The sequence below is a fragment of the Balearica regulorum genome, chromosome 13, assembly GCF_011004875.1.
Source record: "Balearica regulorum gibbericeps isolate bBalReg1 chromosome 13, bBalReg1.pri, whole genome shotgun sequence".
NCBI lineage: Eukaryota > Metazoa > Chordata > Aves > Gruiformes > Gruidae > Balearica > Balearica regulorum.
This window is the reverse complement of record NC_046196.1, coordinates 21758257-21780471: the sequence shown is the minus strand read 5'-3', so window position 1 is coordinate 21780471 and position 22215 is coordinate 21758257. Positions and strand designations below refer to the sequence as shown.

The 22215-nt window shown below is 52.7% G+C and overlaps 1 protein-coding gene across 2 annotated transcripts in view; it reads left to right on the top strand.

Annotated features, from left to right (window-relative positions):
• The window catches only part of WDR59 (WD repeat domain 59), a 50585-nt gene extending 33386 nt beyond the window's left edge, over positions 1–17199 (top strand). For both annotated transcript variants that reach the window (XM_075766029.1, XM_075766030.1), the window contains exons 19-26: positions 7617–7750; positions 9022–9103; positions 10975–11087; positions 12166–12313; positions 12419–12491; positions 14023–14149; positions 14409–14551; positions 15463–17199. In XM_075766029.1, the coding sequence (XP_075622144.1) occupies positions 7617–7750; positions 9022–9103; positions 10975–11087; positions 12166–12313; positions 12419–12491; positions 14023–14149; positions 14409–14551; positions 15463–15698 (1056 nt within the window). In that variant the 3' untranslated portion in view covers positions 15699–17199. The remainder of the gene's footprint in view (positions 1–7616; positions 7751–9021; positions 9104–10974; positions 11088–12165; positions 12314–12418; positions 12492–14022; positions 14150–14408; positions 14552–15462) is intronic.
• Positions 17200–22215: the final 5016 nt, after the last annotated feature.

Genomic DNA, 22215 nt, shown 5'->3' with positions numbered 1-22215 from the left:
CCCTTGAAGAAGGTGCCATGGCTGTGTTTTTCTGCCCCCGGTTAGAGGGTCGTGCCGGTGGGGACCTGGGAACAGCTCAGCCTTGCCTGCAGGACAGCCATACACAGGGGTGGCGACTGTGGTGTCCTCACCCTTCCCATCGGGGATTTTGGCAGGGCTTTGGATCTGCTGCTTCGCAGGACTTTGCTTGGTGCCCGCCTGGTTGGAGACCTCTCAAACTCACTGCACATGGGAGTAGAGGCTGGCAGCAGTGGCTGCCTACAGGAGAGCAGCACTTTGTAGGGACACTGAGCTTAGTTTTGTTGCTTCTCCACTATACTGAATTTCCTTCTACTAATCCTTTCTCTTTCTCTTGTGAGACCTGGTGGAGGAACGTGCAGCACAAGGCTGCAGTCTCCTCCTCCTCGCTCCTTGTGTGAGGCCCTGCAGCCAGCCTTGCCCCTCAGCTCCCCATCTGCAGGGCTCTCCCAGCGGGGAGGTGCAAGGGAAGGTAGAGGCTGAAGGCTGATGGTCCTGCCTGCCTGTCATCAGCTGGAAATAAATGTAAAGTACACTGCACATGACACAAACAACCCCGTTCTTCCCCTTTTTATTGTGTTGATTCTTACAGTACTGTAACAGAATTTTTTTTTTCTTGAGTGAGTGCACAGTAATGTGCTTTGAGAGATTGCATTTATTGTTGCTATAATACTGCATTGAGTACTTAATGACATGTCTGCAAGTTCATAATGAAAGCCTACTTTGGAGCTATCCTGCATAGTCAATCAGTGAATTTGATTGCTCACTCAACCTGAATGAGTTCCTCAACCCATAATGGGAATTTCCACATGGCCCTGCCAAGTAGCAGGGTCTCTACATCCCTTCCACTATCCTGACGTGTGGCTTTTATTGTTTAAAATGAAAGTGAACAGTTACAGCAGGTTCCAGTGAACGAAGTCCTGGAGGATGCTGGATGTTAAAGGGATGTCTGAGTAAGCAGGAGTGTTTACTTAGCTTCCTGCAGATTTCTGTGCCAAGACGCTGGACAGCCGTGTTAAAAATGATGCAGTTTGCACTTAGCTGCCTTCCTCTTCAGCCAAGAGGAGTAAACTGGTTAGAGTAGGAGCCTGGCACATGGGGCAGCAAGGTGGTGTCCTCTGCTCTGTTGTCGATTCATGGTATGAACAAGGTCACATCACTGCAGTTCAGTGCTTCTTGCAGTAATACAACTCCGTGTGGAAGACTTCATTCTGATTTGTGGTTGCTGAAGTCTTCCACAGAGGCTGGCGTGGGGCACAGACACAGCAGCCCTCGCTCTGCCGGGGCTGTAGGTGTGTTGTGTAGTACAATTGCGTGTGGATGAAGTGGGGGGGGGGGGGTCTTGGTTTGCAACTGTTCATTGTGTAACAGAACCATTGGGAACGGTATCTTTTACTCTGCTGGTTCAGGGCACTTTTCATTTCGGTTTATTTACCTTTGTCTTTTTAATTTTCTTGGTGTCTTTCTTCCCTTTTCCTGGGTATAACGTTTTCACATACAGATGTCTCCTCGCTCTGCCCGGCGACGTTGGTCCATACAAGCAATTAACGACTTCCCGGTACTGTGCGCTGTGCTAATACTGTCCTTGATATAACCCTGTCTTCTGCCCAAGGGCCCAAGAATAAAATGCCACCTGCCTGCCTTTGAGTAACCTGCACAGAGGTGGGGGACTTGCACTCCACACAGGGCCTAGGGCTTCAGTAAGGCTGAATGCATGTGTAAGTGGACAGGAGCAAACACTAGTTTGAAGGGTGCAAATACTGACCTACAACCCATTGTAGGACCTATTGTACCTGGGCTAGCAGTCGGGAAAGGATGCCAAAGGGCAGTTTTGAAGCATTAAGAAAGGATCAGACTCTAGGAAGTTAGAGAGTGCACTGCAGAGGAGCTGAATGATTATTATGCATCATCAAGCAACTGATGAGACTGACATTAGAGCGCCTTGGTTCTGGAAAAGACGGAGCCTCGCTGGAGAGGGAGGATTGCTTAAGAGCTGTGGAAGAAACAAACTGGTTTTGTGGCTTACAGTGATCTGTCATCTCATTAAAATAAGCTGCCTATTCTCAGTGCAATGTACTGTAAAGTCTTATTTCCTGGAGCAATAAATAGAATTTCTCCTTAATCTGTGATCTTCTCCCAGCCTTTGGAATCACATTGAGTTTGAGTGGTTGTGCTTCCAGCCACCATGGCAGGTACTCCCTCCTCCTGGCACCTGCCCTTCCGAGGCTGCTTTGACAGTCATTTTCCATTAGTCAGGTCCACATGTCCCTCAAGCTTGAACATCCTTCATGTGAACATCTTGATGATATCAGCGGTGCTCGAGCTGTGCTGTAAATTTGGGCAATTACTATCTCATCACTCATCTGCTGAGCACAGGCAAAGCTTAGAAAACTCCATTTCAATTCAAAGATGATCTCTTTAGGTCCATTTTTCTTAATGTCTGTGAGAACAACTAATTTTTTCACAGCTGCTGTCCTTCATACTGTCTCCTCATAAGACAGCAGGGAATAAAACAGATTTCTGTAACACCTAATTTAACTTGGTATAAGAGGATCAAGCCTTCCTAATTACAACAGCTCTAAGACTACATGGCAAATAATAGGTGAAAGAAACCAGAAGTAATTTACTTGATTCCATCAAGGCTTTTTGCAAAGAGCTAATAAAGAAATGGGAGCAGTGGAGGCAAGAAATGAAGTTCTGTCTTGAATCGGGAACAGACTGAAAGAAATAAAACCAAGCAAGGAACTCGCCAGCTCGTGGTGTGGTAAATTGTGGCACACAAAGGACCGCAGTTTAATTCCTTACAACTGGCTTGGAAAGAAGAGCAAGCAGTGATGTGATAAAGTTATGATTTTGTGTAATGTATACTTAAAAATGATATGTGGATTAGTCCAAGTCTTGAAGGAGTGATTGTATTTGTGGATAACCTTTGGAAGAGGCTAATCACACACTCTGATGTGGGCAGTAGCGCCCAAGGCGAAGACGCAGACATGCAACAAGAGAGGTGTGGATTATTTGTGCAGACCAGGTGCCTGCCTTCTGAAAGAAGAGCTCAGCATTGCTTGAGGTGCTCAGAGAAACAAGAGTTTAGCAAGTCTAGAAGAAGGAATAATTCCTCCTTCTCTCTAGGTAATGACTAGTGTCCACTTCGGAAATGCCTGTGCTTCAGGGCAGGTGCCAGCTATTAATTGATGGAAGCTATAAAGAAAATATTCCTGCTGTGGGACACTTGATTCAAAAGTGCCTCAGATTTGTTAGCCCCTTTGTGGAAGTTGCCTGGTAGCGTGGGAGATGTTGGAAATAGTAAATGTTGATTATTTTGAAGAGAAAATTCAGGCAGTGCTGCATGACCTGCACAGAGGAGTTAATCTGTAGGCAGTTGTTCAGAATAAAGGAGCATTGCTTTCTGCAGGGAGGCAACAATCTTTAAATTTTATTTAAAAAAAAAAAAAATTAACATTAGAAGCAGCTTGAACCTGACTTGGAGCAGGTTTAACTCTTTATTTTGTAAATGTCTTATTGCAGCTTAATCTTTGGCATCAAGTCTGTTCTCTTCTGTCCACAGCCCTTCCCTTTGCCCTACTAACACCAGTTTATACCACGAAGCCTGAAATTTTGCATATGCTTATGCGAAACAGGCACTTTACGTTTCACGATGCTACTTACAGCAGTGCCTGCCTCAGCAGGATCCAAAGACACACGCCCAACTGTTCAGCATCCTTTCCGAGCAGGCATGCAGCATTTTGTTACTACTTCTGCTGAGTATGCAGTGATGATGGTGGTTGCTACGAAGCAGTTGGTGGCTTATTCTTGGGCTATCTGTTTCTACATGTAACCCATTTACTGCCATCGTTTTCACCTCAGATTGCAGCAAATTATAGCCTTGGGTATGGTGGTGCAGGTGCAGACTTGCTTTTTTAGTCATTATTCAGTGCTCTTCCCCGCTGTCACCTCCAACCCCATGATTGTCATAAATGCTCTGGTTTCTTTCCTTCTGGTGCTCTGAGGAACTGATGAGCCTTAATTTGCTATAGCTATTTTCTTTCTTTTCTTCCTCTCCTTAAGCTCTCAGGGGCAGCCGGGTAGATGCAGTTCTCCTTGGCATGGATTCTAGACTGCAGAAAGAGCTAGAAATGTTGGGGGGCAGTGCAGAAGCTCTGTGTCTTTCACCTTCAGCTGTCAGTAGTCAGCTTGGTGCACGCATGTTGATTTCTGCTTCAGCTCCAACCGTTACATTCACTGCTGCCCCTCGTGACCTGTGCTCCATCCCCTAGGAAGAGATGTGTTTTCTGTCCTACCCTAATGCCTGTGAGCCTTGGTGGCACCTTTTGATAACACCGTAGTGGGAGCTTCTCCTGGGAGAAGAGGTGAAGCAGAAGGGAGAGAGGAACCTTGTGGTGGACCTTGGCCAGACAGATGCAAGCTAGAGCTCTCCTTGCCTCTGGTAATCCCTGTTAAAAGTGCTTAAATACTGCCTGGTGGAGAGCTGCTCCCATAATTAATGCCAGCAATTATTTGCAGTAGAGCTGCTGCTGTCAATGTGATGAGCTTTACCTCATCCATGATGGTTCCCATACTTCTGATCATAGTTTTTTCTAACGCTTTGTCGCTGTAGCTGAGGCAAACCTGAATTGTCAAAAAAAAAAAAAAACAACCCAAAACCCCAGGTATTTTTAATGGTGATTCTGCATGCGGCTTCATGATTTTCTTCTGTAGCAGCTCGAGGGGCAGGGAGTAATGGTCATGGAAGTGTAGTACTGGCAGGACATATGGCCATCAACTGACTCTACTCCAGGAGCTGCACCAGTAAAGAATTAGGGCTTCCCTTTTTGCCAGTAAATAGGCAGTGCTAAGCAGAAGAAAAAGGACAACGTTGTTGTGAGTCCAAGTTTTCAGGGGGTTCTGATACATTTAGTGTCTTCATTTGTCTGGTGATATGCTAACAGCAAGAGTGGAAACCATTCATGGGATCTTTTTTCCATTCTCATCCTCATTTGTTGTCATTCTCAAAAAAAAAAAAAAAAAGTGACTGAATTACCTGTGGAAAGTGATATGTGTTGTCCATGTTTCTGGTCTTTGAAATGCCTGTTGGGAGGCTTCTTCAGTCCGCTCTTGCAGAGGGCAGGAGCAGGTTGAATCTGTTCCTGATGACGGGGCAGTGACCCTGCCTCGGTCAGAGGGAACTCTCCATCGGCTGCGAGTCCTGGGGGCAGCTGGCTTACAGGTGATTGAGAGGTGGCGAGTTGCTCTCCAAATTACCTGCCAAGCTCTAGAAGCCCTTGGTGATGGACCTGCAGAATGCGTGTGCAAGCTTGGGTTCAAATGCTTGCTCAGACACAGCAGAAATAACAGCTTTTGATGGGACAATATTATGAGAAGCCTGGTAACCCTTCCAGGACAGTTACCTGCACTCTTGCCCTGATGACATGTCATTGCGCTTGGCCTCCCAAGCTTTGTTCAAGTATTGTTTTTTGGCAGCATCAGCAGCTCCTCACTGTATGTAGGAGACAGCGTTTGGCTGCCCTGACAAGGAATGAGGTACAGGTGCCACTGTTGTTTGGGAACCTTGTTGTAATACAGCCCGCATGCTTCAGCACGGGAAGGGTAGCTGCGGTTTTAGGTGGTGTTGAAAGAGGTATAGTCTGCCCAACGGTAAGAGAGCCAGAGCTGATCCAGACAGCACCTTGATTAGGAACTGATGGACTGAAGGGGGTTTGGTCTCCCACTGACCGTGTTCTCGCCATCTTCCGCTGCACAGTGTTTCTCAGCTTCAGAAGGATGCAGCAGATAAACGGTGCAGGCAAATTGTGCTTGGATGAATTAGGACTTGAGGGGACGTGGCAGAGAACAGAATTGAATTAGGCCCTGGGCAGCCAGCTTTTTTGTAGCACTGAATGCTGACAGCCCTGTTTGGCACCTCTGAATACCGGGCAGCATGCACGTTCCACTTGTCTTTACTCTGGGAAGCGGTGGAAGATCGGGGAGCTGGTGACAGTCTGTCACCCCTGGAAAAATCCGCCTTTGCCTCCTTGAAGTCTGAAACGCCTTCTTCACTTACTGCCGAGCCTGTGCTTGAGCCTCTGAGCCTCGGTCACCCAGTGTCCAGAGCGACTTCAGGAGCACGTCCTTTTTGCTTCTTGTAGCCCGTGCTAGCAGTGTGCTCAGCACGGCAAGACCTCCTCAGCACATTGGCCTAAGCTTGGGCCAGGCAGGCAGTGGAGGAGGAATTAATTTCTTAAGGTTGTTAGGGGTTTTTTAAGGGCATTTTTGTCTGTGATAAGCCTGCCCGTGTTCTCATAGGACTGCGTGATCACGGTCAAAGGCAGTTTGACAGTCAGCTGACCTGACATCCAGAGTAGTGGTGACCCTGCTTGCAGGTCCAACTCTGGTAGCCCAGACTGCTCTTTAGGAGCACCGATGTGTTGCCTGTGCGAGCTCTGCCAGCCCTGCGGAGCCATTGGCACAGGGCGGCTTTGCTGGCCCCTTCAAAGGGGCTATGGCGCTTCAGGTAGGGGTGTGGGACGCCCCTCCACAAGTGCCTCAGGAGACCCTCCGTAACTCACAGTATGACCAGGAGACGCTTCGGTGTAGGACCATCGACTCGGTGTGTCAGTGAGGGAACACGCCACAGGGGAGCAGCATTGCAAAGCATCCTTCCCTGCACTTAGCAGCCCTGCTAGCAGCCAGTGCTTCCCTCCGTAGAGCTCCAGTGCCTTCTGCCTGTCGTGCTGCTGAACGTCCTGGTGTCCCTCGTCATCCTAGAGCGAGGAGCTGGAAGAGGCCATGATACCAGCCAAATACTCTTTCGTGTTTCATACAGCCAAGGTAGCTTTACGCAGCTTGGCGTTAAGACGGCCCCCCGTGCCTATTACAGGGAGTATTTGGGAATCTTGGCTTCTTGGTTTCGTTCCCTCATGTTGATTCCCTCTCCTTTCTTCTCCCCCCTACCTTATGTCCTGAGCCAGCCGTAAGTAGCTGTGAGCATGGTAGCTAAGGATCCTTGCTAGGAAAACTTGGGCCCTGCTTTATCGTCAGCCTGTTGTTTGTTTGAAGCTGTTGATAAAGCAGGAGGTGGGAGCCCTGTCCTGGTGCTAAACAGGGGCGTACTCAAACACCGAAAGAAAAGAGAGAGTCTGGAGCTGTCAGCTTGCCCCGAAGCTAAGGGCAAGCAGAAGCTGCCTCCCACACGTCTCTGTGCTGATGTTGGCTGAAGTCAGCGGTGGTCTGTGTGCAGAGGGTTCCCAGACCAGACTTCTCGTGAGAATGATAATTGAACTGTCCTCCTGCCAAACCTGCCCAGGTTCGATTGGCATCCCGATGCTGATTTATTCTCTTATTGGCTTTCACAGGGGAACTCACAAAATACTTTTTGAGTGAGTTTGACCTTGAGCTCGCTGCCTTGACCTGCTTTTCACTTCCTACAGATGGAGATGCTTGTTCTCCTGGGCATGTCATGGATGTTTTCCAGGGTAACATAGAGCCTTGTGAAAGGCAGGTTTGGGTGCTGCTTGCAATATTCCTGACCCTAGTGCTTTGTTCCCTGGCCCGAGAAGCCTGCTGTCCTCCTCCCCAGTAACACGTTGCCGTTTCTTCTGCAGAAATCAAGGAGGTGGAAAAGCAAACGAGAGGGGACAGATGCCAACAACAGACCCATCAAAGCTGCCGGGAAAGTTATTATCCAAGATATTTCCTGCTTGCTGCCTGTCCACAAGCTGCTGGGAGAGCTCTACATGTGAGTACGGCCTGGCATCCTTTCCCAAATGAAAGCAGCTGTCTTTGGCATTGCTGTGCTTTAATCCTGATGTCAGTCAGCACTGATCTTTTTGTCTGTACCTTCTTCCTCTGTTCTTGCCTTGCTCCTTTGTGATGGTATCCCTCTGCCTGTGAGAGGGGACTTGTCTCCTTATAAATCTGAAAAGCGTGATGGAAGAAATTTGTGATGTTGTATTGTGTACAGAGTTTGAACTGGTGCTCCAGCATCATCACTGCAAATCTTATAGGTTCAGGTTTGCATTAGCTAAAAAGAGAAATTATCAGTACAAACTCTTTTTCAAATCTCATGTTAAACTCCACACTTAGACGCACGGCTCAAAAATCCCAATAAATGCACATTTTCATAGTATGAAACTGTTAATAGCTCATAAGGCTTTTTAATTTCAGAAGTATTTGGAATGCCCCATTCACTTGGAGACTTTATTGTACATGCCAGTGTCTGTTCAGCAGGTTCTTCTGCTTTAATGGAAAGGATGGAGAAGTTCTATGTTGTTTTGTTTGTTAGTTTAAAAAAACAAACAAACAAACAAGGGGCTTTGTTTTGAAACTGTGTAATTCAGATAGTTACAAAATCTCTGTTCCTGAATTTTTTTCTTCCTTAGCTTTGGTAATACTGTCTGGTCCTTCACGGAATTTCCAGTCTATGGGCATTCAGGGAAGAAGCAGGCTTCCCTTCTTAAAGGAGGGGAGAGAGGGGAAAAAAAAAAATCTTCTCTCTTTTCTGTATTATTAAAAAGAATATTTTTTAAAAAGACCTGTTGGACCTTTCTGACCTTTCTTCTCTGGATATCTCAGGTGTAAACAGCCTGACCCTTTTCTATTTGCTGTAAGATCTTAAGCAGATCCCTCCAGGTCAGTCAGAGCAGACCAACAGGCTGAATGGGAACAGGACTGTGTAACTGGTGGCACCAGCTTCTAGGGACAAGAATGAATCTTGTGATGTCCTGGCACAAGTTTGGTCTGATATCTCCTTGGAAATGGTGCTTCTTAGGATCAAGCCCAGCTAGTTTGGAGCTGGACTTGTTGTGCAGTGTGTTAGTGAAGGTGAATAGCAGGAGAAGGATGTCAGTGATCCCTGAACAATGGAGAAGGAAGGGATGGGATCCTGGCCATGCTAGCAGGCTCATATTGATCAGGACGTTTTGCTGCCAGTACCACCTTCCCCCCATCCCTTCCCACCTTTGTAGGTAATGTGCCACCCAGAGCTGAGCTATCTCCTTTCTTTTTTAGACTGAATGTGAATAATATCCAGGAGACTTGCCAGAAGAATGCTGCCTCAGCCTTGGCTGTGGGACGGAGGGATCTCGTACAGGTATGACGTTGAATCGAACCTCTTCCTCAGTATGCTCTGCTCCCCTCAAATGGCTTGTGCTGTCACCTCAATACCCCAACAGCCACCTGGGTTCGGCAGACACTTCTGACAGTCTCTGGTTGGTGAGGCTTGAGGAACAGCCATGGAGGCGGTCTCTACTTCATTGACTCTCGGCATTGAGAGATTCCTTCCCAGGGCTGCAAGCAGATTGTTTTATGCCCTTTGCCAAACTGAGTGAAGCACATTTTTCAGGGAATTCCTGCAGGCAAAGCGAGGAATGCAGCCTACTTTTTGAGTCAGCAAAGGGAGTAACTGTGCACACAGTTGCCTAGCTGCTGTCAGCATTTTGATCGGTGATTTTGTTGTACTTATGTACAACATAATCCCGTTGTTCAGCATTCATCTGCGTTGGCACTGGGTGCTAACTGCAGCTAGCTTCTCCCCAAGAGAGTCTGAGCCCAGGGACCCAGCCCCAGAACAGGGCTGGCCACTTACCTTTAGTTAATAAAGAAGAAGAACGGCTATTGTGGCCCATCCTTTTCTGTGTGATTATCCATCGCAACAAGCAGAAGATTTGACAGTATTCAGGAGTGGGCTGGTGCTGCCAGAGGAGCCTGTGCACCTCTCCTGGGCATTTGGCTCTTCCTAGACCTGGGCAGAGAACATACAGAGGCTCACCTGATCTAAGCAGAAGCAAACACAAGCTGTTGTCTTGCTTCTTGGTGGGTTCTGGGAGACCAGGAGAGAGAAGGTAGGTCTAGTTCCCCTTTGTCTGTGCTTCATCTTGCTGTCTGGTTTGCCCACGTTGGACCAGAGCTTGGGTGGAATAATTTCAGCAAGATTTCTCTGAGATACCTCTGTTTCTGGTTTGTTTTTCCCTGTTCCGTCGAACTCCAGCCTGTCTTGCAGCTTGCCTTGCTCCTAGCAGACACGGAGGCTTGAGTTGCAGGTTACGTGTAAGATGGGCTCTAGTACAGTGTAGGAAGTGGCATCTTTCCCATTTCCTTTCTGTGCTCTCTTGTACTCACCCCTGTCCTTGTTTCAGTTTCTCTCCTGTTTCTTTCTCTCTGGTTTCACAGTGAGCAGCTGTGGGACTACTGTTCCTGGCTGTTCTTTGTACGCAAACCACTTGTTTTTTCTTTACGTTTCCATGTTGTCAGCTCTCTGATTCCTGCTGTCTTTCCAGCACCATGCTTCTTTTCCTTTCCTGCTCTTTTTTCATGCCAAACTTGGAGCATTGCTTTTCCCTGGAATATTTGTAATTCATTGCCCCATTTTAAAAGGCACAGCAGAAAAAACTGCCCTAGATCAGTGGTATAGAAACTGAAAAGATGGAACCGTTTTCAGAGTAGAGGATGATAAATGAAGGAGAAATTTCATGTGAAATAGTTAAACTCTTGGAGTAGAAATGGCAAACTGTACTCGTGTCAGGGCTGTGCTAGGAGGACAGAGGTGTTCAGTAACACTCACAGCTAATCAAAAGATACTTTTCATGCAAATAATGATTCACCAATAAACCTTCTGCCACCAGGCATCTCCGAACCCAAGAACTGTATCAAATTTAAACTCTTTTGAAGTTTGTGAATATACTACTAGGTCTGTTAAGCTACTCTGACAGGTCTGTTAGACTATTCTTCAAAGTTTAACCCAAACTCAAAGCAGGTGGGACAGAGAAAAATTCGGTTTTGCCTTACTCTATATATTATTTGTGACATGGAGGCTGAAACTGCTCCCTGCTGCCAGGGGGGGAAAAAAAAAAAAAAGGCAAGCTCCATTATTATCTGTCTGTGAGTGAATTTGTACACACCTATGCCCTGGGAGTGTGGTTATTTCTAATTGTAGCTTTGATGCTTTTCCTTCCTGTCTGCCAGGTTTGGTCACTGGCCATGGTAGCCACTGATCTCTGTCTTGGACCGAAGTCTGACCCAGATTTGGAGATACCTTGGGCACAACATCCATTTGGACGTCAATTACTGGAGTCCTTGTAGGTGTCTGAATGCCAGGGAGGGGTTGGGGAATTGTTGCTGAAGCAGAACCCTCCATAACTATGGACGTTGTAAGGCATCATCTCAGACTTAGAGTAGTGCCACAGCTTGTATTTTTCCCTCTCTCGAGCCTGAGATGCATCAAGAAGGGAAGCTGCAAGTGTGGTAGACATGCAGGAGACAGCGTTTGGCCTCCTATCCGGCACCCAGGTCATCTTTGGCTGCCATTGAGCAATAGGCCAGGTGCAGTAGGAGCTCTGCTTTCCAGCATGCCCACAATGCCTGACTTGAGGATTTTGGTTTTCTGCTCCCCACCTCCTAAATGAGCGTGTTGCTGCAGATGATTTGTTCACCTTCAAATTCGCTGTTGCCATGTAGCATCGCTGGGAAATCGTTCCACTAGTCTCAAAGCCCATTGGTAGTGCAAATGTCTTCTTCCTGCCAGTCAATCCGTTCAGGAGGGGACATAATTAGTAATTGATATTATCTGTCAATATACCCTATTTGGAGGCACAGGATTTGCGTGGTGTACTTTGCATACTGTTGCCTGACCTAGCTCTTTCCTGCTGCATGGCAGCAGTGGGCAGGGGAGGACAGGAGGCTCTTCATTGCTCTGAGTCTTCAGAGCAATCCAGAAACTTCATCCAGAAAACCTGTGGTGGGGTTTTGCCTCGTGATCTAGATGCGGGATGCTTGCGTGTTTTTGACAAAAAGATGCTGTGGCTGGGCGTGAGTCTAATGGCTCTAGCTTTACATCCAGTAAAAGTCAGTTCTGTGGGCGTTGTTGCTGAAGCTGCGTGAACTTGGGATAATCAGGCCACGAGCGCTGCTGGATTCCCAGAGCTCCCATCTTTCTCCCACCTGTTAGGTCATGAGTTTTCAGGAGGAGGACTTTGCTCCTCAAAGGCATGATGGAAAACACAACCCAGTCCTGCAGAGCGCACGTGCCTCCTGCAGGCAGTAACGTGACCCGAATCGATGTACGCAACAGCCTTGAAATTAGTTGCCCTGGAGTCTCGATGTTTTTGCCACTGAATTCTGCCCGATCTCATACTGTCTATCCTTTTTATTTCCCAGGCTGGCTCATTACTCGCAGCTCCACGATGTGCAGACCCTGGCCATGCTGTGCAGCGTGTTTGAAGCCCAATCCAGGCTACAGGGGTGCCTGAACTCCTATGGTCCCTTCCCTCAGCGTGCCTCGAACCTGGCCTCCCACAGCCGATATGTACGATCGCTGTTTCTTTCTTGTTTTCTTATCCTGTTTGTCTTGGCTATCTTTGAACATCTGTCACATAGATGACATGATTTCCTCTCCTTTCCCCCTCGACAGCCCAGCTTTACTTCCTCTGGCTCCTGTTCCAGCATGTCAGATCCCGGACTTGGCACCGGAGGCTGGAGCATAGGTACCGAGACCCGGGTAGTAAATAGAGGACTGTGCCTCCCTTCTCACCTAGGTTTGAGGTGGCTCCTGTGGTGGGGAAAAGAAGGGAGTTAGTACTGGCTGTGACTGCAGATGTGCTCTGCCAGAGCAGCTTTCTGGGGTTTGGCCAATGCGATGTGACTCCACGGCTGGAAGCAAGCAGGGCTTGCAGTAACCGTGTCGATGTTCCTGCAGTCCTGCCCCTTCTGACTTCTGCAGCATGCTGTCTGGGCTTTGGAGAAACTGTTAGGCACACCCTAGACACACCGAGCTGGCCCCTGGATCGCAGGTTAACCCAGAGCTCCCACTGCTGCCTTTCCCAGTTGGAGACAAGTAGAGAGAGAAACCAGTTTGTACCATTTTGCTCCTGGCCTGGCTATAGCAAGCACTGGGGGTGACTGCCTCAATGCTGCCTGGTGCTGTAAGCTTTCCACAACCCTGGCGCTTTGCACAGTTTGAGGCTGTTGTCCATGCCAGCTGCTCCTGATAATTTCCTTGTCCTCCATGTGCCTGGACATGGTTCCCAGGATTAGCTCTCTATCAGCTTCCCGGGGATGGAGGTGAGGCTGACGGGCCTGCAGCTCCCTGCGTCCTCCTCCTTGTCCTTTTTGAGGACAGGGGTGATGTTTGGTTTCAGGCACCTCTGCCAGTCATCACAATCGTTGAACAATTATCAAGAGCAGCCTTGCAATGTCATCAGCCAGCTAATTCCACAGGTTTCAGGGGAAAAAAACAATGCTGTGCTTTCTCCTGTTGCTGGAAAAAAACAGCAGCAGTAGTTGGGAAGGCTGGGTTCTCGGTGGCACAAATACCTGTGGGTGTAAGGATGTTTTCTGCTGAGCTGCGAAGGTGTCAGAGACACAGGGCTCTAGTGTCAGAGTTGGAGCTGTTGGCACTTTCCTAGTGATGACCATAGCCCGGGGCAGCATCAGCCCTGTTAACACCAAAGCTGTAACTTTTCAGTGCGATATCAAGGCATCTGTGACGTGGGGAAGAGTGGAGAATGGGGGTTAACGGAGCTGATACTGTCTTGTAGCAGTTATCAGCAGCCTTCTCCCTGCCCCCGGGCAATACCTTACATACAGAGGCCCCTTTACGTAACAGCAGCCCTGGTGAGGAGAGTCCTCCCTGTCTAGGAAAGAGGAACTCGGGTCCACCATGGGTAACATTCCCAAGCAAACTCCACGGGACTGATTCCCTGGATGCTTTTTCTCGAAAGTGGAAGGCAAAAGGGATCCCTCCACACTGGATTTCTCTGCCTGATGATACCCATTCCCATCCTGTCACCAGAAGTGCAGTAGGAGCACTGGCAAGGAGAGATTGGCACTTGGTTTTCTGAGGCAGGGCGGTGTTTGTAGGAATGCAGGAGGTGATGCAACTGTGTCTTGGAGAGAAAACCAGGCTGTGCGAACGTGTGGTCTTCCATGCCTCCTTCCCCACCCTGGTTTTGAGGAGGTTGTGCTCGTGAGCGCTGTGCTTTCTGAGCTATGCTCACAACTTTTTGACACTTGCAGCAAACAAAGAGACAGAGCAGGCCTCGACTCCCTGGTGCGAGTCTTCTCCGGATGACTTCCGCTACGGAAACCTAATGTATCCCGATCATCGGGAGCGTGAGAAAGACCAGCATGAGAAAAACAAAAGGTAGAGTATAGCGTTGCTCGGGGGCATTCAGGGATGTGGCCGTGGTGGGGACCCTGGAGGGTGGCCCACCCAATTCATCACACCCTTGAGCGCAGAACAAGGGAAGGCCAGACCTGTTAGTGTTTCAGCAACACGTGGGAAGTAATCCGCTGCTCTTCTAGCGATGTTGAGCTGGTTGCAGGGCCATCACTGGAAGAGGATTGCAACCAGAGGCTCTGGGAGTCAGTCAGGTGGATGACAATGCTGTTTGTTCCTTTAGGCTCCTGGATCCTGCCAACACTCAGCAATTTGATGACTTTAAGAAGTGCTATGGAGAAATCCTTTATCGGTGGGGCCTGCGAGAGAAGCGGGCTGAGGTGCTGAAGTTTGTCTCTTGTCCTCCTGATCCCCACAAAGGAATCGGTGAGTGCCTGCTTTGGTTTGCTCCAGCTGCCAGCAGAGTCACGGATCTGCCTCGGGGGCTTGGGAGCACGCAGTCAGCAGGGGGGATGAAGAGTGTCTGTCAGGCTGCCCAGAGCTTGGCTCTGCCAGCAAACAGGTTTAGCTTCTTCACAGCTCTGGGTGGAGATGAGGCACGCATAAAATTGCAAGATCTCTAAGTATGGGTGAGCTAGCCAAGGAATAGGCAAATAGAATGCTTCTCCCCAGATATTTTCAGCAGCGTAGCTGCCCAGAACTGCCACTTAAGGACAGCTTTTGTCTTCTTCGGAGGCCTCTGGGAAAGGATGCACTTAACCTGGGAGGAGAGAAGGGGGTGAGAGATGCCAGAGAAGCAGCGGTTGCTTGCTTAGCTCTGTTACAGTCTCACCTTGCACCTGGGACTGCTCCTGGAGTGGAAATCGGTGACTTCGACCACTGCCGTTGCCCCTTAGTGACTAGTAGTCACGACGCTGATACCGCACACGCATTGAATGTGCTTTGTGAGAAACAAAGGCCGTTCTCGTTTGCTCCTAGTTACACTTCATAGTGATGTGAGGCAGATGAGACCAGCGGGAAGCCTTCGTCTCGGCAGTGAGTGTCAGCGTGTCCCAAGCTAGAAATCTGACACGCGTTCCCAGCTGACAGCCGTTTAGCCATCAGAGGATTTGTCCGGCCGGTCTGTGCCCCAGCACACCGATTGCCCATGTCTTTGCTCCCGTACAGAGACCAAACGGAGACCTCTTACACAATCCGGTTCTCCCAGCCTGACGAAGATTGGAAGCAGATCTCTCGGGCTGTGGGTTTGGGGGGCTCATCTGTCGAACAGGGAGCTGTATGGGGGCTTCGGCCAGCAGCACTAATTGTCTTGCTCTCCATTTCTTTCTCCCCGCCAGAGTTCGGCGTGTACTGCAGTCACTGCCGCAGCGAGGTGCGCGGCACCCAGTGTGCCATCTGCAAGGGCTTCACCTTCCAGTGCGCGATCTGTCACGTGGCAGTGCGAGGCTCCTCTAATTTCTGCCTGACGTGCGGACACGGAGGCCATACCAGCCATATGATGGAGTGGTTTCGCACCCAGGAGGTGTGTCCCACGGGCTGTGGATGCCACTGCCTGCTCGAGAGCACCTTCTGAGCGGTGCTGATGGCAGGGTGCCCGTGAACTGGATTTAATATTTAATTCTCAAGCCATGTTCAATCAGCTCTGCTCCACAATGCCTGGAGGAGATGCCACAGGGAACTGAAGCAGGATGTCCTGGCGGCGCGCTGCAGTGACGTTTACAAGCGCTTCCAGTATCCCCACGCTTCCCAGGTTGCTTTCAGACCGATTTGACCAAACTCCCTGTGTCCATTGCTGGCGATGGATGCCAGACCAGAAAAATTGCTCTGTCCTGCAGAAGGGTGTGTGAATTTTGGGCTAGTCTCCGTTGGGATGAGGCGGTGGTAAAAAGCTCCTTTGGAAAGCGCTTGCCTGGCAGAGCCAAAACTCACTGCAGCTACGTAGTGTCTTTCCAGGTGCCTCCTGACAGGGGCTCAAAGTGAGCAAAATAGTTGTCTTTGCACAGTAAAAGCAGAAATAATTTGCAAACAACAGCGAGCTCTAAGGGCAAACTGCGCCCGAAGAGCAAATAGTCTGTGGGACTGTGCTCCAAGTTACTTTTGGAAGCAACAGGCTCCTTATTTTGAACGGCTGTTTACACCATTTAGATTACCCCGTAAAGCAAAAGAATGAAACTAAATTTTTTTCAGGATTACTTCCTAAATAGTTCCCTACTTACTGGTCGGTATCTGCGGCGGGTAGGAAAAGCCCAGCCTTGCGCCCAGGGTCACGTGGATTAGTTGCTTTCTTCCAGCAGTTTTAGTACCATTATTCTTAAGGTGTCTCCATCTTCTGCTCTGATATAATAATATGATATAGTAATGATGATATAATAATGCACTTTAACTTGTCTGTCCCTGCCCTGTCAGTGACACATCCTGGTGACTGGGAAGGGTATCTGCCTTTTGAGTTTGGGATCCATGTGGTGTTTCCATGGATGGTGGCATCCGAGGGTGTTTCTGAAAGCCTTTGCTTCCTTACTGAGACAACACAAGGAGGACGCTTGCTCCGTGTGACTCCTTTTGGCTGTTTTCTCCAGGCTCTACAGGGGAGGAATCACCAAATAATTTGAGATCTGCTGCCGCTGTGCTTGAGTGACAAAGTTCCTGAGCCAGGGAGGCAGCAATTTCTAGGGGAAAGGGGTTTTGGAATGGTGATGGGATTCATGGAGGCAAAAGGTTTGTGCCTTTTCTCCCTGTGGAGCTTCAATTGGAGAATGTACCAGATTGATCCGTCTGTTTGAGGTTGTGCTTGCTGGGCGCTCCTGTACCGGTGCCGGCGTGGTTGTGTACGCACCCCGTGCCTCTCCCGAGCGGGCTTCAGCCTGGGCTTCGGTTTTGGGCAAACGTGTGGTCATGGGTGAGCCCGCTGGAGTTATCCCCCGCCCCGGCACTGATCCTTTCCTCCCGTGCTTGCCTGCTGAGCAGGGCCACGTGCCGTGCCCGCGCCCAACCTTCGTGCTGACTCGGGCTGTGGGATCCTGCTGTGGAATCTTTAAAACATTAAAATTATTTTTTTAAGTGCTGTTCTGATAGAACTGGTGTCACTGTGCTAGTTCTCCCTTTGTGGGGAGCCCCTTGCCAGCTCTCCCTCCCACCGCAGCGATCGGCGTTGCACCCTACGGCCCCCTCCTCGCACCCCAAAGCGGGGGTCCTGGTCTACCTGCACCCGATGGCAGCAGCTGGGGGGTTCGCTGGCTGCTTGCTGGGCCCCCCAACCCCGACTCCCGCAGTGGCTGCGTTCGTGCTGGGACGATGTGACGGCGCGTGGCGCTGCGATGGCACGCCGGCCTGGGAACTGCCCGCGGGTTGCAATGCGGCTCTTGTGAAAATGAAGCCAGGTGGTGTCTGAGCTGCCGGCGAACCAAACCCCACGTCCTGCGTTTCGGGGAGGCCCTGGGCAGCGTCTGCACCCCCAGCACGCAGGCGAGCGCGCTCGAGTCCTGCCCGGCGCCACGGCGGGTGCTCCAGTGCCGCGCTGGCCCTCGGGCGAGGGTGCTCTCTGCCGGGAGCCGCGGGGAGAGGGCTCCCGCCCTCTGCCTTCCTACGTGACAGCCATTCAGCTCGGAAGTATTTTCATTTCCATGTTTGAGTGCGTGTGTAGGTTGGAAGGGAAAGGAGACTTGTTATTTAAAGGTGACGGACCGACAGATCGTGGTATTTATGTGTGTGATTACAGTTCATTGCGGCCTATCTCCAAAATATCTGAATACCTCTGAGGTGGAGGGCGGCTGGTGCTTCAGAGGAAGGCGGAAAAAGCACTCGCCGTGGCTGTTTGTGCAACCCTGCAGAGGTAGGTGGAATTTCTTCCTGGACGCTGCGGGCATTTGTCTCACACCCTGCAGCGTCTGTGTCGCTTTAGGAGCGGTCTTACTCAATGCAGAAGTGACTGTTGCGAGGAAACAGGAATGGCTTATTTCCCGGCGAGAAGAGAAATGCATTGCCTTCACTGTGCTCAACGGCCCATGTCTGCAATAAAGGGTCACAAACGGGGCGTGCTGCTGCGCTGGTGACCCACGCCAGCCCCTCCGTCTGCTCTGCCCCCTAACTGCTTGTCCTCTGCCCCATCTGCTCCTTGGGATAACTCGGTAAAGTGCCAAAAGTTCCCGAATTTGGCCAGATCTCACTCTTGATTCCAGGCTTTAGAGAGGGGAGCAGCACCGGGAGAGGAGGCAGACGCCGCTCGGGAAGCGGGTCTCGGCACAGAGCGTGCCAGCGGGCACCGAACCAGCTCTGGGCACAATGCCATGGTCAAACCAGGCAGATCGATTGGTGGGGATTAATTAAAGAGGATAAAATGAGAAATCCCCTTGCATGACTATCTGGTGTGGTTGTGGCTCTCCCCATCCCCAAAAGGGAGTTGTAGACGTGTGTGTGCAGTTGGGATAGGGGAGCCGGTCTGGAATAGCACCCAGCCGAAGGACAACGCCGTAGACCACGCTCGACCCCGTGTGCCAGGGAGGGATGGGCCCCTCTGTGGTTTCTGCCGGTGCAGGAACTAGGGGACATCGAATTAAACCGGCTGCTCGGCCGAGGCAGGAGTTTGCTCTTCACACGCCGCGTGGGCAGGGTGTGAAACCGCTTCCCTCGGGGCATCGCCGCTGCCACAGGTTTGCCAGGGCTTCAGGAGCCACCGGGAGCTTCCAGGTAGGGAAGCTCCATCCCGGCCCACCGGAGAGCCCTGCCTGTGCATCCCCAACCAGCAGCGCTCTGCAGAGCTGCTCTTGCATCCTTCCCTGCGCGTCGCTGCCTGCTGCTGCTGCGGAGGATGCCGAGCACGGGTTTTGCTTTGGCAAAACCGGCTTCGTCTGCCCGCTGAGCGCATCCCCAGGGCTGTTACCAGTGCCTCCGTGCTGGCTTTCCCAAGGGTGGCTGGAAGAGAAAGCTCCCACGACAGCCCACACCACGCTCTCGGGGCCACCATCAGCTTTTTAAACCCTTCTTGTGCTCCGCAGGGCTAGCGGGGGCATGAGGAGCGTGGGGTGCCTGCCCTGTACACGGAGAAGAAAGGTTAATCTCCGATGATCTAAGTTTGGCAGAGACACGAGGAATGATGGTATCGGAGAAGGTGCCAGGGAAAACCTTTCCCCGTGGATGCTGCTCCTCGCGGCGTCTGTATCGGCCCCCTCCTCCTCTGCGGCCGCAGCCCCATTAACCCAGCGTCAGCCTGTGCCAGCGCTACGGGGCCTGATCCTGCCCAAAGCCCAGAGGCGCATTCCTGCCGTCTCCCTCGCGCCAGCCCCAGCGTCTGTCCGTCTGTCTGGTGGGTAAACCAGTTCAGGAACTGATGAGCCAAAACCATTTGGCTGCTCTCGTTTCGGCCAGGCTGGTCATCAGCCGGCTCCCATCCCTGATGCTGCTCGCCCCGTGAGCCGGCACAGGGACGGCAACAGTGACAGGGACCGGTGGCCATCGGCAAAGCCCTCCGCAGCCGATTTGGTGCCGTTGTGGTGTTGTCAGCCACGCAGCTCGGTCCCAGCACCGTCCCTCTCCCAGTGCCACCCGTGCTCGGTGCATCCCTGCTCCCCCACCCTCACCGCAGAGCTGTGTGTCGCCTCGCCCACCATGCGGCCACCCCTGTCCCTCGTGTGGGGGACAGGACCTCACCGCGGAGCCCAGGAGCCATCAGCACCCCGTAACGAGGGCAGACGGGGTGTTAGCTCGTGACCGGCTCGCCACTGTCCCCGAGGCCTGCTGCAACAGAGCTGGGGACAGCAGCCCCTGTGTGCTGGGGACAGGGAGGTAGCAGAGACCCAGCAGCTTGGCACCCTGAGCTGTGCCGGGGAACCGGGGGCTGGCAAAGGCTGGACCCATCCCCGCCCCGAGCGAGCCCCCAGCGTGGCCCGTTGCAGCACGTGGACACCCCGCGTGTGCGGTGCATCCCCCTTGCTGCTGGCCCATCGCGGTGGCGTCTGGCCTGCCCTCCCTCGCCCTCCTTGCCCGTAAGCGCCAGGTCGGGGCGTGGGAAGGGAAGGAAATACCTTTCCCCAGTTTCACCGGCCCCTGTGGCTGCGGGGAGAGGCTGGGACAGACCGGGAAGCGCGGGGAGCTGGTGCTCCCAGCACCACCGCGGCCATGGGACCCCCTGGCAGGGCTGGGCCGTGAGGGACGTACCGGACCCACGCCGCTGGCAGGACCGGCCGGGCCGGCAGGGAGGAGGCACAGCCGGTGGTGGGGTCACTGCCGGGGGTCCCCTCTGCCTCCCCCAGCACCCCACCATGGGTGGTGGCCATTGCACCCGCCCCGGGCACGCTCGGAGTCTGGGGTGCCCACCCTGTTTGGGGTGTGGGTGCAGCGGCCTCTGGCTGAGCACCCCGGCTCACCTGGATCCACCTCCACCCCCACGCTCACCCAAAAAACCTTGATCCCCGCCCAGGAGCCACCCTGCTGCACCGGAGGGCTGCTGGCGCTCGGCTCACCCACCGGGACCGGGGCTGCCCCCCGTCGTGGAGGGCGTCGGGAAAGCCCCCCCAGGAGAGCGGGGGGGGTCTGGGGGGGGCTCCCGGCAGCCTCTCAGGGCTCCTTCACCCTCCCGCCCAACCCCCCAAAGGATGTTTTTGACCACCACCCCAAAAACGTCTCCACAGGGCCCCTCTGCACCCGTCTGCTGATGCACCACGGTGGCCCCCAGGGACGTGCCCCCCCCAGCCCCCCAAACCCTGCTGCTCCCATAAAAATGGGACTTTTCCCCCCGGAGCTGGTGGCAGGGCGATGCCGGGAGCTGGAGCCAACGCCGGCCGCCACGGCGGGTTTGGCATCCGTCTTGATTAAAGGCCTCGTTAATGCACCGTGTCCCCGCTGGTGCCCCGCAGCGCCGTGAAGCCGGGGGGCAGGGCCGGGGGGGTCCCCCCATTCCTGAGCCAACAAACCTTACCTTAATCACGGGCTGCAGCCCGGCGCGGCCGGCGACGCCAAAATTTACCAGCACGTGGCCGTCCCTTGTGCTCGAGGGTGTCCACCCACAACACCCCCCGCACGATCCCAGCGGCTGCTCCAGAAAAATGGGGAGAAAAGCTCCTTTTTTTGTCAGTCTTTGTGATTTATTTGTCTGGGATTCTCTGGGGGGGGGGTTTGGGGCTGCTTGGCCCCGGCCCCCCCCGGCTGCAGTGCTGCCTGCCCCGGCTAATTGCATGTGTGAAATTTAATTAAATATTGAAATAAATCTGCAAACAGCCGGGGGGGGGCGGGGGGAGGAACACGTAGCGCCTCACGGCAAGTAACGTCAGGGTGGGGCGGCCCCGGGAGGGACCCCAGGAGGGACCCCCATTCTCCTGGGGGGGTTCTGAGCGGGGACTGGGGTTCCTTCCGCCTTGGCCACCGCGGAGCTTGAGGGGGGGCGGCACCCGGGAAGGGTGATACCCCCTGGGGTGCCCCACCCCCCCGTAACTGTAACCCCAATACCCCCTGGGGGTGCCCTGTACCCCCAGTTATCCCCGTGGGTGCTCCCATACCTCCCCAGTCCCCTCCCCGGGCCGCCCCCACCCCCCCTTCCCTGCCCCAGGGCTGCCCATACTCCAGACCCCCCATTCCCCCCCCCGACGTGCTCGTGGGCCCCGTTCCCTCCCTGGGGTACCCACCCCCTCCCGGGGATGCCCCGTACCCCCCATCCCGGGGTACCCCCCCCGTGGGTGCCCCATTCCCACCCCCGTGGGTGCCCCTCATTCCCCCCTCCCCTGTGGGTGCCCCTCATCCCCCACCCATGGGTGCCCCATTCCCACCCTCCCGTGGGTACCCCTCATCCCCCCCACCCATGGGTGCCCCATTCCCACCCTCCCGTGGGTACCCCTCATCCCCCACCCATGGGTGCCCCATTCCCACCCTCCCGTGGGTGCCCCTCATCCCCCCCACCCATGGGTGCCCCATTCCCACCCTCCCGTGGGTACCCCTCATCCCCCCCACCCGTGGGTACCCCTCATCCCCCCACCCATGGGTGCCCCATTCCCACCCCCCTGTGGGTGCCCCTCATCCCCCCACCCATGGGTGCCCCATTCCCACCCTCCCGTGGGTGCCCCTCATCCCCCACCCATGGGTGCCCCTCATCCCCCCCACCCGTG